Below are 15,191 nucleotides of genomic sequence, written 5' to 3' on the forward strand. Positions count from 1 at the left end.
ACTGTGGTGATGATATGATCCAGTGCTTGCATGAGAACGGATGAATATGTGAAATGGTCTGCAAGTAGTAAGCCTAAAACATATCCTTTACCAAGATTACAGCTGCCATAGAGCACGTTTTTGTCCAAGGGTATAGACTCCGGGTTTCTTAGTAGCAAAATGCGAAGTGTTTATGGACAGTAAAATTCCCTAGAACCAAGCAACACTGCTACAGTTAGTCATTGAAATTGCTGGTAGTCCATATCAATGATAACTTGATTCTGGATCAGTTAACATGTTACTTGAACAGCTAGGGATGAACCATATTTCTGAAGCTACCATGTATCACAAACACATACCTGTTGGGAACAGCAACTGGTTGCATATTAAATAAAGGTGTTACCTTAATATTAAGATCATGCAGAAAACAGCAGTATATGCAAAGTCAAAATGGTTTGAGCACTTCAACTACTAACAGTTAAAATATCTGTTTAGGCAATGTTGTTTCTTTATTACTGGTAATTTACCATGCAATTAAAAGAACATAAAAACTTTACTGCAACAGATTTCCCAAAGTAAAAACATCTGTGGCACAACATTGAGAGTGATGGATTGGACACTTAAAACTTTTCCAAATATGTGAAAATCATGCATGCTGCTGTTGTTTTCTTAACACGAAAAAGTATTATTCTGCTGTGTTATGTTGCTCAGAATTACCTGTTCTTTGAGGTAGCAGAGACGATCTAGAAGAATCAGCACCTCAATACAAGGTCCCAGAACAACTTTCAACTGAAAGAAACATTTAGCCACCAATTTAGCCACAAGAGAGAAATATAATTCCATTACCGCAAAAAAGTATTGTCCCTCTAATACAGTTTCCATGTTGTTTTGTGCTACATTTCAGGAGACACTTCTTTGAAAATAGAGAAATTATTATATATTTCACCTCATTATTTTACAGGGATTAATTATGAATTTCAAAGGTACTGGGCCAGAAGTTTTTCACTCAGGCTGACAAGGAGGTACATTTAGTAAGGCAGAATTTGTCCATGACTGACAGTTAGTCGTTCAATAGGGTCATGCAAATGTTATACAAATAATGTTAGTTACGTATATATAATTAGCTACAATATTTTTTCTCACGATAGGTTACCAAAATGGCCCTTGGCATTGATCCTGTACTACCCGACACAAACTCTTCAACTCTTTCCCATCAAAACAATTAAGTAAGGTGGGCACTGACAAAAACAACAAGAAGAAAACAAAAACAAAAAAACCATACATGTGCAACCTTGCCAAGTCTACCCTATTGGACATCTTCAGAAAATCAGTGTAATAAAGATCAAAGTCTGTGAAATGCAATAGGCATGGCATCTATTATTAAGTAGCTTTGAGGTATAACTCAGCACACAAAACACATTGCAAGTGGCAGAAATCTTGTTAAAAGGAACCAACAATGAAATGTATTAAAAGGAACGCTCAGAGACCAATATGGGTTCAAAAGGAGCCCATTTTTATATATTTTTTACATTTATTATACTTGAAAAAGAATCTCCATATGTTCTCATTATTCTACTGACACCTAATATAATTTTGGAAGAGAATATGCTCCCAGTTAAGGGTTGGTTTTTTCTTCCTGTAGAGAGTATATCACAATATAAACTGATCCACCCCATCGTAAAAGTTTAACACAACCCAACTGTGGCCTAACATAAACATACAAAACAACTTTTCCGAAACTGTGATTTTACCATATTAAAAGCTTCCAGCTCATTCATTCTGTGCTTGTATTTTTCAAAGTACTCCATTATGAGGCTGTCTGAAATCTGCAATAACAGGAAAATTGATGATGGCAATTAAAACCTACCTGAGGCAGATACTAAAATTATTTTCTCTAATTAAAAATACTTGAAACCCAACAGAAATTTCATTTTACAATCAATAATTTTCCAACTTACTATAATGACTTTGCAGGACTAATTTTTCACTCCCAAAATTGTTTATGTCTCTTACCTATATTATTGCTCTACAGAGAAATTATACTTTAAAAAAAGGGGGGGGGATAAAATCACTCTACGCATGCCACCCTAAGCACATTTATACTAGAAAGAAAGACCCTTTGAATTAAGTGGGACATAAATTCAGAGTTAACATGTTTGGTATTGCATTGTAAGGCTGGTGCTCTCTACTGGAAGTGAAGACAATACTGTATTCCTAGATCCTTTGCATACAATATGGGGTAGCCATTCTACATTTGGGGAAGCATTCTTAAAACAGGCATCAGAATATGAAATACTGAATCTCTTAAAAACAAGGTTAGGCTCCTTGAATCGTAGGGCATTTTGGTAAAAGAGACAACATTCTAGAATGTTTCAAAGTAGCTAAAATACTTTGAAACAGGAAAATAATCTGGTATGGGTGCATTATATGGTTGCCCTTCATGCTATTCAACCATAGGGAGTAAGCACATCATCCTTCTTCTATATTTTAAATATTATCAGAGCAGTGTGTGGTGCAACTACACAAACAGCAACTATACAGTGAAGGTAGTCCAAGACTCGTTCCTCAGATTCCACAGCCAGTGGCCTGCATTCACATTCTGGTTCCAACCATGTCCATAATTGCATGTATGGTTTCAGCCCAAATATGCTGCAAGCCATACAGCCACCAGCAAAAGCCAGGAAAACAAAAAGCTTAGGTAAGTCAGAGAATATAGCTTCTGTATGTAGGAGAGCAAATGGAGGAGAAGGGGAAGGATAGATACCACTGAGAGTAGCTTCTAGAAATTTTAGCGACATTACGGGTAAAAGAAAATGCTTAGGTTGTAGTCCATTGCTAAACTTCTCAGGCATCTCCTATTGCAAACAAATCAAATAAACTGATTCAAAACTTGCTTTTACTGAATTATGTTATTCCATAAGAGGAAGATTAAAAGCTTGGAACAAGGTTGGGAACTCTGAGTTGAATCCAAGAGTGCACTTCTATGAATTTAAGTAGCGCTTTGTGAAAGGGGCTTGGATCTGGCAGAAGCTTCTGCAGACAGAAGTGTGTGTAGGTCATTCCCCCCCCCCATTCCCCCTCCCCCCTGCCGATCTTATTTCACTTCTCACACACTTTGGAAGGTCCAAAGTGTCTCTAGAGCATATTTTCAGGGGGTGTGGGAGAAAATAAACTGTCCATGAAGGCCTTTGAGAAAGGGGGTGAAGGTGCATGAAGTTTCTGTATTTGCGGCCCAATTTAAAACCTCATTTTTAGTGCAGAAATGTATTTCATCACAAGGGAAGTTAAAGTAAAAAGTGGGCAGGGGTTGAACCCATAAGACTGCTGTATACTAGCCCTGCTAAAATGTAGCAGCTAAAGTATGAATAGGCTAGAGGTTTATGTCCTCTTTTTTCTGCCTCCCCTCCTGGTTTGCAAAAACTCTTTTGTCCCCAAACCAAAACTGTAAAATGGGCTTTCAATGCTGACGTTCAAATAAACCATGGTTTTCACAATCCATGATGCCTAATTAAGACATCTGTTTAAACCAGGGATGAAGAAAAGAAGTGCAGCAATTCAAATCCTAAGGCCAAACCACAATTTGCCTGCTTATGTCTGAACTGACTCGTAGGAAATCCAAGAAAGCTTCTCATACCTTACATGTGAAGGAGATATGAAGAGATCTAAATGAGTCAAAAGAAGACTATTCTTTACCGATCCCTAAATTACAGGAGGTACAAACTAAAGATTACCTTGCATCCTGCCCTGCAAATGCTCACATAAAAGGAGAGATCAGCTCACTATATGACAGCAGTGGAATGCCTCAAAAGAAATGTCATATATTCAATTCTTAATGCTTATCTGCCACAGACTCGTTCCTTCTTCTCCAACACCTTGTTGGTGCTGGGGATTTTCAGTTTGCATATTTTAAAGTGAAGTCTGTAGTTTCCCAGCTGATTCTTGTAGATATTACAGCTGTTAAAACTCCTTATCAGATTAAACTGGAATTTGGCACTGGCAGTACACAGATTACATGTTGGTTTATATTTAAACTACAGCCATCCTTGAAATACTGCATTAATATATGTGCTTTATACAGTTTTAGCAGCAACCTTTCACAATCCCGTTTTGACAGCAGGACTATATCTTCCTTTCCACAATTGGCTGGTAAATGTTCTTGCTGAAATGCTCATTACAATTTAAGATTCGGATGACCTATTTGCATTATAACTCAAGTTAATAAGGAATGGCAAACCAAACCCCTCAACAGCTTCGAAACAAAACACACCCACACACTAAGGTGGTACGTTTACTTGAGAATAGGTTCCACTGAATTTGGTGAGACTCCTGAATAAATAATGCAGAAGATTGCATGTACCAAAGAGAGATCTCACTAAAACAAATGGCACCTATCAAATCTACAAAGCTTCTTTCTGGTTTATCAGTTCTGGATACATGAACAAAGAACTCTGTATTCCTTGACACAGAAGTAAATGAGACAACCTCTGCTTGGGAAGAACAACTAGATCAACACAATGTGCCTAATGAAGGCACCTGCTACTACTCCAAGCAAGGAGATAATAGGAGAAGGGCAATTCCCCCACATTCCTTGCCTTGCTTGCGTACTCAGGCTTGTAATTTAATGTCCCAAGAGCTTCTGTGGCTCACTTGACAGCTCCTTTGCTATCATGAAGCATGAGGTTCTCAAGGAAAGAGGGTGTCACTCCAAGAAAAATAAAAGTGATGCCTTAAGGCTGACTCAATCCTTGGGGGATTAACTGATATCCTCTCACATTGAGGACACACCTCCAGGGATTGGGGGTGCGTGTGCCTTAGTAGTGCGTGATTCACTCCTTAGAAGTGCAAAGAGATGTTTGACAGGTGTCTGGGCTGCATGCTAACTAGCCTGCCTAGTGTGAAGGTTGCCAATGCTTTGACTAGACAGGCTGGCAGGATGAGTAAGCAACAGTGGAGAAATTCCTGGAAACAAAATGTAGTTTTCTACATAGGAAGCTGAAAACCAGGGCCCACAAGCCAGCTTTTGGATGCTTCCTGTTTCACAAGCGGGGCCAGCTAGGTAGGCTGAGTTGAGAGGTCTCATGCGTGGTTTATACAGAGGTGCGCAGACAAGGATGTGGATTTCTTAGTCCCTGGGGAGTGTTTTGTGACAAGCCAGCTCTTAAAATAGTGATAAGCTCTCCTCAAACCAGAGCAGAACCATACTGATGGTAAAGGTAAAGGCACCCCTGACAATTAAGTCCAGTCGTGAACGACTCTGGGGTTGCGGCACTCATCTCACTTTACAGGCTGAGGGAGCTGGCATTTGTCCGCTTCCGCAGACAGTTTTTCCGAGTCATGTCGCAAGCATGACTAAGCTGCTTCTGGCAAAACCACAGCAGCACAGAGAAACACCGTTTACCTTCCTGCCAGAGCGGTACCTATTTATCTACTTGCACAGCGTTCTTTCTAACTGCTAGATTGGCACAGATGGTACTTAACATCAAAAAGGTTGTAGAGCAGCTTTTAAAATGAACTGTTGGGGTGCAGCTGTTCGAAGTTGGAAAGCATCCAGTTCATCAGGACAAATTATCTCGAGCGAATGAGGGTGAAAATATTTCTGATCACCCAAAAAGGGACAAGGTAGAACTAGGTAGGAAATGAACGTACAGTACGACATGGCTTCCATAATGGGAGAGAGCCCATGAAGAGAACCATAATGTTGGGCCTTTGGGAAGTCACAACCCAGGAGTAGAAGGTCCCAGGTTCATGGGACTTCCAGGTGGGATTATACTCAGAGTGGATGTGTTTGTATGCTAAAACTAGAGTCTCTGAACCAAGACAACTGAGCCGAAGTGCTTGACCTTAAAGGAGAGCACAGACCAAAGACAACCCTGCCAGAGGCTCCGATGTAGTCTGTGAGGCCACTTTCTCCAAACCATGCCCATCAGCCAATGTCACTGGTGATAATCATCTGATGGGTGGGAGGACAAGGTTTAATTCTGCCTTGGCTGTGCTGCCCTATTCCCAGCAGGGAACAAGATTGCACAGCCAAGGCAGCAGGATTTAATACCTGTACATCAGCTGAGTGGGTATTAAAGCCATGTGCAAAAGTGTTACTGAAGCAGCTCACATGTGAGAGCTACTTCAAAGAGGCTTTAGAAAAGGGTTAAAGACAGTGACTGCACTCCTGTTTGAGCTAAAGGAGAAGAGAGAAACAGGCTAAGGAGGTGCTTGGACTGTTGAATGATAAGTTGTGTTAAGGGAGGGGGGTAAGAGGCTGCAGAGAAACTGAATTAATTCTTTGCACTTGTCTTTTCTACAGAAAATGTAAGATAGGTATCCATGTCTGAACTTCTCAAAAAGAGAGGCTGAAGGACAGAAGAAAATACCGGTAGTGGTGACAAGATAGGACTTTCCACTCCTTATCGAGAAATGTAAAAGTAACAAATCACTAGGTACTAATCTTATCCACTTTTTTTCCAAAGGTTACTTTCAGTTAATTTGCTATGTAGCCATGTTTGCATATCCTGGGCAATGCTGTACAGATTGTAATTTGTGATCCAGGATCCATTTGAGCCTTGCTTACAGCGTTTTTCTAATAACCTCTTAGTTGTGTGTGTTAAGTTTCTTTTCTAACTAATTCTCAATTTTTAAAGTAACTTCCTCTATTGAAATTAAATGGGCTTCAATCCAAATTGCTTAGTCTGAAGAGATCTTTAGATCACAGGCATTTGATTTCTGCCTGAAGTAAAACCAATGTCAACGCATTAGAACAATGGCTCTTGCAGGTTTTCTTTAGAAATACAGGCTTGTTAAAAAGAAAACACCAGAAATAACAAACACACATTATATCCAATAAATGTAGCAATAAGTTCCAGATGATGTCAAAAAAGGGCAAGAAATTGAAAATGCAATTCAGTAAACAGAATAATCTGTGAGGCTTCCCACATATGGGGTGGGGGAAACTTCTCAGAAATAAAGTGTTCTGGAGAACATCAAATTTTACTGACAAAACCAATATTGCTAATTTAGTGATATATATTTTTAATTTAAAAAAAACCCTGCTCAAAGCATATCTATTGAACATGTGGTGTGCGATCCAACACATGTTCGTTTGGACACTACTCCCATTTATTTCAATGGGACTTATTCACTAGCAAGTGTGCACAGGACTGCGGTCTCCATGTCCCTGGGAATAGAGACATAAACGGAATTTATACCATATGCATGAATTCATACATATATTACTTATTATACATACAGAAAAAATCCCTTAGTATATGATGCAAGGCCCTATTTCAGAAAACAACATCCAAATAATTATCTTCAGCACTACTTAATATTTACAGTGAGGATGTGGTGTCTGAAGAGGGAGAAGGAATCCTTCCCTGTTTAGGAAAGTTTTTAAATGTTTGAAGTTTTATTCTGTTTTAAATGTTCTGTTGAAAGCCACCCAGAGTGGCTGGGGAAACCGAGCCAGATGGGCGGGGTAGAAAATATTAATATAATAATAATAATAATAATAATAATAATAATAATAATAATAATAATAATAATGCTCTTGGCAGCTGCAATTCCTGCTATTCCACCATCACTGATTTGTAACTTTTTCCTTCTTATTAATTACAGTAAATTAAACTGGAAGAGTGGAATAAAATCTTCCAAATATTCCACTTGCAACAATTTGGAACTGATAAGTATGTGTAGCTTAAGACACATCTACAGTAGATATGCATTTCAGCAAGTGTCAAGACAATGTAAGCTTTCAGATTTCAGCAGCAAAACTTCCACTAGCAAACAACCCACTGAAATAAACTCATCTATGAAGCTGAATTGCACGTATTGAGTAGCATCAGCTACTTACCTCTGACTCATTGAGTTCAAGCTTTTTAAAAGCTTTTCGAGCATAATCCAAGAAGGAAGATGATTTAGAATATACTTTCCCAATATTACGATCACTGAAATGATAAATAGGACATATTTTTGTTCCTGTTGCATTAAGAGGCTATATACTGTCATTCCACAGAGAACATTAACAGAAAGTATGAATGTCCTATCAAAATAATGAAAAACATAAAATACTGTTTTATATTTATTCAAGTTTCCTTTTCAATTTCATCGGGAATACAGATCATAGATCAAAGAAGACTGGGGATGCCAGTAGATCATAGACCATAAAATTGTAGAGTTGGAAGGGACCACAAGGGTCATCCACTCCAACCCCTTGTAATGCAGGGATATTTTGTCCAATATAGGGCTAGAACCCACAACCCTGAGATTAAGTGTCTTGTGTTCTACCAACTGAGCTATGATTCCAAATGCATTTGTATTAACTAAAATCCTAATTCTTGCATGTTAAAGATGTTGAATGGTTTATTTAAATATTAAGGTTCATTATTGTTTCACAAGATGTGTATCTCTTTAAAGGCCAGAGTAAATATCATGACCTAGTTTTACAGCTGTGAAGCAGTAGAGCAGGTGCTGTTAAGTTGTGTTAATTAAGCTGTGTTAGCAATTGGGTATAGTATATAAAGAGCAGTGTGTACCTCTCTCAGTACCCTGGTGAATCATACTTATAGATTTAATGTAAGAGGAGTTCTTGTTTTTGTAATTAAAGCCAAGCGAAATATATTTTTGCGTTTCTTCATTGTTTCCTGAATGTGTGGTCTCTCCAGCACGCTTTCTGCAGTGCAATTGATTTGCTAAATATGCAACAAAAGAAAGAAGATATTATACAGCCCTATACAGGAGTGCCTGGCGTGCTCTGGTCCATGGGGTCACGAAGAGTCAGACACGACTAAATGACTTAACAAATACAGTGGTACCTTGGAAGTTGAACGGAATCCGTTCCAGAAGTCCATTTGACTTCTAAAACTAAGGTGACTAGCTCCTGTAGTCAATCGGAAGCTGCAGAAGCTGCATCGGACGTTTGGGTTCCAAAGAACGTTCGCAAACCGGAACACTCACTTCCGAGTTTGGGGCGTTCAGGAGCCAAAACGTTTGACTTACAAGGCGTTTGGGATCCAAGGTACGACTGTATTATACAGCCCATAGTTGTATCATGTAGACCAGTGTTCCTTCAACCTTGGGTTCACCAGATGTTCTTGGACTACAAGGCCCATCATCCCCATCCAGCTTAGTCAGAGGTCAGAGATATAAACTGCAGTCCAACAATATCTGATGACCCAAGGTTGAAGAACACTGATGTAGACAATATATAAGGTGCACAGGTAGGGGGCGGAAAGCTTTAAACAGAGTATCTCCAGCAAGAAATGTTTGAATCAACAGGCAGAAGTGAAGACCTATGTTTGAAGCCGTTGTCAACCAGGAAAAGTTAAGGGAAAGTCACATTCTCTCAAACTCAACACTTTGTAATGATAATGACTTGCCTTACAACTGAGAAGATGAACAGTAAATATTAAGCATTTACTACAGTTGAAACGCTATATGAATGATTAATAATGGCTCATCGTAGGCATCATTATTCACTCTTTTGTTTGACTTCAGCTGCTTTTCAAGCACGGTTACATAAACCATTTTCAAGAATAATTTGGCTATGTTTGCCAAGCTTTGTTAAAAATCAAGACACCACATAATTCACCAGTTCCTTCTGAATGATCAACTTAATTAAAACATAAAGAATTTACTGGTTCAACTTGCTCGTGATAGAACTTTGCAGAGCCCTATTCAGATTTACAGACCCTCAGTCAAAGAGATGCTCTCAGCTATCTATGAAAGAGTTGCTGCTCACTCAATACATGCATTCTTCTCAGGTTTCACCACCACCGCGAGTAAAAAAAAAGGAGGCAAAAGTTGTTCTTCCTTAACAATATGAAATTATAGCATACTACCTTCTTTTGACTCCATAAAATTCTTCTACAATAACCTGGAGGACAGCTCGATAAAACAAGGATTCTGTAGGCAGCTGCAAGGAATCAAAGAACAGCAGGGTATTAAGTTGGAACCAGACACCGCAACTAGAACAGCGAAAACAGTTGGCTGTCTTCAACTAATTACTGGTTTCTGTTCATTCCACCTAGTGTTACTAGTATGTCTCTTGTTCCCAAGTTAAAGTGCTGTTCTTTAGAAATGTAACGATGTAACCATAATTGTTGGAAAAAATAAACACAGGAAACAGCAAGCACTGAATGGGCCTGAGGAGCAGGCTAGAGGAAAAGAGGAAGCCCCATAGGCCAAATTATGCTATTTGTTATGTTGGTTTTACTGCAGAAATGTACCCATTTAAGATTAATCTGGTTCTCTAAAGTCAGAGGGAAAACATTTCGCAAGTCTTCAATGCGCTTTCTACCCCCTAACAACTTCATCTTCTTTCCCCGATACACACAGAAACTCCTATGCTTCTACAAACAGTGCAATGTGTTGAAGAGCTTCATACCTTTAAGAATGAACTATGTGTTTACATAAGAAGAGGCAATACTTGCACCTCTTTAAAATGCATGGCCAAATTTATCCCCTGTGTAAACTCCACTGGGCTAACGGCTTTGCAGCAGGGACACACTGGTCTGTAAATCTGGTGTGCTGAACAGTCATGCGGCTTGTGTACATATACCAAAAGGGATGATAAATGGCGCTGAAATGATTTAAAGTATCCACAAAAAGGAATTTAGATGGAGATTTGAAAACAAAGAATATTGAGTGCCTTGCCAGAACCAAGAATTTGTAATAAATCAAAGCAAATCCTTCCAACACTTTCCCATGTTTATATCTCCAGTTGTATATAACTAATATTGAAAAGAAAATTCACTGATGGTTCACTGGCCCACGTTAGGAAGCCATTTTAATCTGACCGCTGGGTTTCTAGTTAAATGTCAGAAAATTAATTGCATGATGTACAATCTGGCTTTATGTTACTCTAATATTTGCCCATAAACTAAGATTTCAGTAACATATAATTCTTACGGCAGAATCTGGACTTGCAGGAATACATTGTAAGAAAATAAGGGCATCTACCCAACTGTAAAAAACTGAAAGTGGAAAGGCATGCTAGCCTCTTTAAAACAAAAAACGTTTATGAACGCTGACTGCATAACTAGAAAAGATACTGGTGCAAGATTCTGAAAGAAAAGAACACTGTGAGATGCCCAGCTAAACAGAATTTCTTCACTAAGCAGGTCTCCATTGTTCCGTAAATGCTATGAGCCATCTTAAATTGCCAAATTCCCCACTACAAATGAACACAAGCATGTGTTTTCTGGGCACAGTTCAAAGTGCTGGTTATGACCTTCAAAGCCTTATATGACTTGGGACCAGGTTATCTGAAAGGCATCATCTCCCATACAAGCCCACCCAGGTTTTAAGATCCTTGAGAAAGGCCTTTCTTTCTGGCCAGCAAACATCGAAAGCACATTTGGCTGCTCCCCGGCTCTGGAACTCTTTATCAAGAGAGGCCTGGCGAGCTCAGTCTCTGATGACCTTCTGCCGGCAGCAAAGACATTTTTATTTAGACAGGCATTTGGCCCATAAATTGATATGTAAATATGCTGTAGTGGGTTTTAACTGGTTGCTTTTATTGATGTTTAACTTACTCTCTCTGTACGTACTTGTACGCTGTTGCTGTTTTATTGCATTTGTATTATTGTCTACCACCTTGAGAGAAGGCAAGATACAAATGTAATAAATGATAACAATAAAGAATACACAGCCAAATGGCAAAAGGCTGTAGAGGTGGTGGTGGTGATGGATAGGGGACTTTTCCAAGCAGCTGTAATCAGAGTTAGCTGCCAGGTTCCTACCAAGAGTTCAAGCTGTCTTGTGTTTACTACTTCCAAACGGTCAAATACGTAAGCAAATGGAAGAATTTGGCAGTGAAAACCATCCTCAACTGACACCTATTCCATAATAAGTTGCATCACGATAATGAAATGCAAGTCACAAAATGCATTCCAAGGAGAGTGCACTTTCAGATTTCTGTAAATCCTAAAAGTGTTTTTGGCCTGTCCGTTTTTACCATGTGTTCTTCAAGAAAGCATGCTGTGTTTTTAAGCAGACAAAGATTAAGTCACAGGTCCACAAAACATAAGGCTTTACTTGGGAAGAGCTCCACGGCCTGCAACAATGAGCAAACAGGGACAAGACTGACGCAGAGGGAAGACGCTCACAAAGGGTATCATCAGATGCAACTCTAATCCAAATGAACTTTTGGAAAGAGAGGACTGAATGCAGAATGGGTTGCAATTAGGTCAAAAGCTTTTGTTGGATAAGAAAGAACTCTTGATTCTCAAAGGAACAATTTAACTTCATATTTTCCATGGATACACCTTTGGACTCGGAAAAAGAGATTTTATTTTAAATTTGCATGAGGCAGAAAAGAAACCAGTTTACAATGAGACTGTAATCCTCAACCCGGTTATTCAGCAGCCCTAAAGAATTTCTCCGGACTTCAAATGAGGCTACTACAATGAAGGAGGCTGATAGAGGAATGAAACGCAAGACATCTAGAGTACTTTTAATGTATGCTCTTGCTATTTAAATCACTCTTAATTAACTGGAGAAAATTATGTTTTATCATTGCTCCATGAAGACCAGGCAATAAAAGTGCAATTTCATGGTGCTGATGCAGAATATCAATCTGCCTCCAATTCAAGCTTTTCTGTTTGCTAACTCTCCAATTCCAGCAAACGAGAAGTTCAGCACAAGGTCATGTATTCAAAGTATTCAAAGTGAGAAAACAGCTTTGTCATTGGAAGGGTTAAATACACAACATTACTCACCACTTGGCCAACTGCAACTCGTTCCAGAGCCTTCAAAGAGGAAAAAAAAATACTGATGTGTTTATTCTTTAATCTGAACATATCATAAACATACTTCATTAAAGGGGTGGGGGAATAACAGAATATATGACAGAAATGTGTGTGCTGGCATCTATCACATGTTATTTAAGAATGTAATCACAGGATTCACAATTACAATGAAACGTATATATTTCTGCAAATATCTGAGATGATACTTGGCTGTACATTTTTAAATAAAAAACCGAATTCGAAGAACACTTCATTTTAGTCTACACTGAGTTTCCTCATTCATATTTGATAATGTACATAAAGATGAAAATGTATGCCCCTAAAATGGTAATGGATTATCAGGTATGCCTGAAAACTATGAAATGGAAATGGAGAAGATTTTAAAGAACTGATGGGATACAAATTCAATTTTACACAAAAATTAGAAATATCCCTTCTATTAACACCTACACTGAATAAAAACTTTAAATGTAAAGGGCTGGTTCACACATAATGATAAACCATGGTTTAGTGCTACATTCACAAGCAGGAACAAGCCTAAGCAAAGCAGCCATATTTTTTTCATTGCACATAGGAAAAACAGAAATAAACATAGCTTCCCTGATTAGGCATCCAGTAAATAAGATTTGAAATTTGAATTTGAAATACTTTATTGTCACTTGCACAATTTGTATACAGTGAGATTACATGGGCATCCCCAATCAGCTCTCAGTCTTAATTCCCGTTTACTGACGCACACCCACCTAACCCGAAAGTCAGTTGCTCTATTGTTATCTTTTCATTCAGTAGCCTAACACCCCATGGATAGAAGCTGTTTTTTACCCTGTTGGTGTGACTAATCGTGCTTCTGTATCTTCTGCCCGAGGGCAGGAGATCAAGAAAGTGCCAGCCAGGGTGTGAATCATCCCTGAGGATTTTCCTCACCCTCCTGAGGCAACGGTCTTCCGTGATGTCATTCAGGGGATTCACGGGACAGCCCATAATATCTTGTGCCATATTTATCACCTTTTGTAGGCACTTCGTATCCGTGGCTGTCAAACCGGCGTACCACACCGTGATGCAGTATGAAAGGACACTTTCTATTGTGGACCAGTAGAAGGAGATCATCAAATACTGGTTGACATTGTTCTTTCGCAGTAAGTAGCAAGGTGGGGGAGAATGTGGGGCAAAGTGATAGGAGGAGAAAAGGGATGCAGACCATCCTCAGCCTGTTGAAGAAAAGTGGGCTAAGATGCAGGGGAAGCTAAATCTGTCTGAATATGTTTAAAGGCATTATGCAAGCTGAGACAGAGGCTTAGCAAGTCAAAAGGGACAAAGACTAAGGTTCATAAGAAGATCACACAAGGATCAAATGCACATTTGGTTCAAAGCAAAGGTATGTTGCTTGAGATTGGACTAGCACTGCAACCAGGAGCAGGGGGCAGTTCTAATATTCAGACCTGCTTAGCACATGGCAGATTCTGCTAACCCAGTTTAATTTGCAGCTAGCATCTGTGAGAATATCAAAAGCACGTAAATTTAAATACCGGTAGGTTAAGAAAGGAGGAGGTGGTGGGGAGATTGAAGACACAACACAGTGGTCATCCAAGATAAATGTCCCTAGAAATCCGAATGCATGTTATCCGATCTCAACATGTCATGATACGGTGCATTTGAACTGAAGAAACATTGCACGTAAAGCTATCTTGTTAAAAAGGGATTGAGAGTCTACTCTGACTTTGTAGCCAGGTAGTCATTTTTGCTATGCTTAGTTGTGATATCCAACAAAGACTAGTGAAATCAGCGATGGGGCTGCCATGGACTTCTGCCCTTTAGACAATTGTCAGGACTTTCTGCTCTGTGCCACATCTCATCTGAGCTCAAAGCAACGAAGCTGTGCCCAAATTTTCATATGGGCCCATTAACTGACCATGAATACACCACTAATGGTGTTATTCTGCACTGCCTGATATTTAAGAAACAAATCCAAAGCACAACAAATTCCATCACATGTAGATAAATTCTGGGGGGTGGGGAAAGAAACTGTACCAAACAGGCTGCCATCCTGGCATTGCGACCACAGAACCAGCCCTCTTCCTTTAAATACCGGCTCATGGGAAATCCCAGTGTTCCGTGAAGGACATCTGCAAAAGAAAGAGAAGCAATACAGAAACAGTGTAAATAGGCTGTTGAGAATACACTAGAGCATTGAAAGAGATTTTTAAATGCTACCTAGTTTAACAACGCAAAACAGCAGTTTGAGAGACAGATCTTACCTGGTGAATACCATTTGCCTAAGGGCCTACATCTAAAAATCATTGTGTTTTCTCAAGGTAAGCTATTATTTCCATTCTAAATTAAATCCCTCATGTAATAGGATCCTTAAAATAAAATAAAAATACAACCCTGGTACATCATTTACATTGTGCAGCACAGACAATTTATAATAAGATTTCAGGAACTAACCTAGAATGACGGTTGTTGTTTTAATAT

General features: G+C 39.0%; 1 protein-coding gene across 2 annotated transcripts in view; it reads right to left on the minus strand.

Annotated features, from left to right (window-relative positions):
• Positions 1-15,191, minus strand: part of METTL25 (methyltransferase like 25) — a 44,537-nt gene that overhangs the window by 1,973 nt on the left and 27,373 nt on the right. For both annotated transcript variants that reach the window (XM_033163545.1, XM_033163544.1), the window contains 6 exons: positions 14,748-14,842; positions 12,690-12,719; positions 9,810-9,883; positions 7,823-7,916; positions 1,731-1,805; positions 697-768 (listed from right to left, as the gene is read on the minus strand). In XM_033163545.1, the coding sequence (XP_033019436.1) occupies positions 697-768; positions 1,731-1,805; positions 7,823-7,916; positions 9,810-9,883; positions 12,690-12,719; positions 14,748-14,842 (440 nt within the window). The remainder of the gene's footprint in view (positions 1-696; positions 769-1,730; positions 1,806-7,822; positions 7,917-9,809; positions 9,884-12,689; positions 12,720-14,747; positions 14,843-15,191) is intronic.

The sequence above is a fragment of the Lacerta agilis genome, chromosome 10, assembly GCF_009819535.1.
Source record: "Lacerta agilis isolate rLacAgi1 chromosome 10, rLacAgi1.pri, whole genome shotgun sequence".
Classification (NCBI taxonomy): Eukaryota; Metazoa; Chordata; class Lepidosauria; order Squamata; family Lacertidae; genus Lacerta; species Lacerta agilis.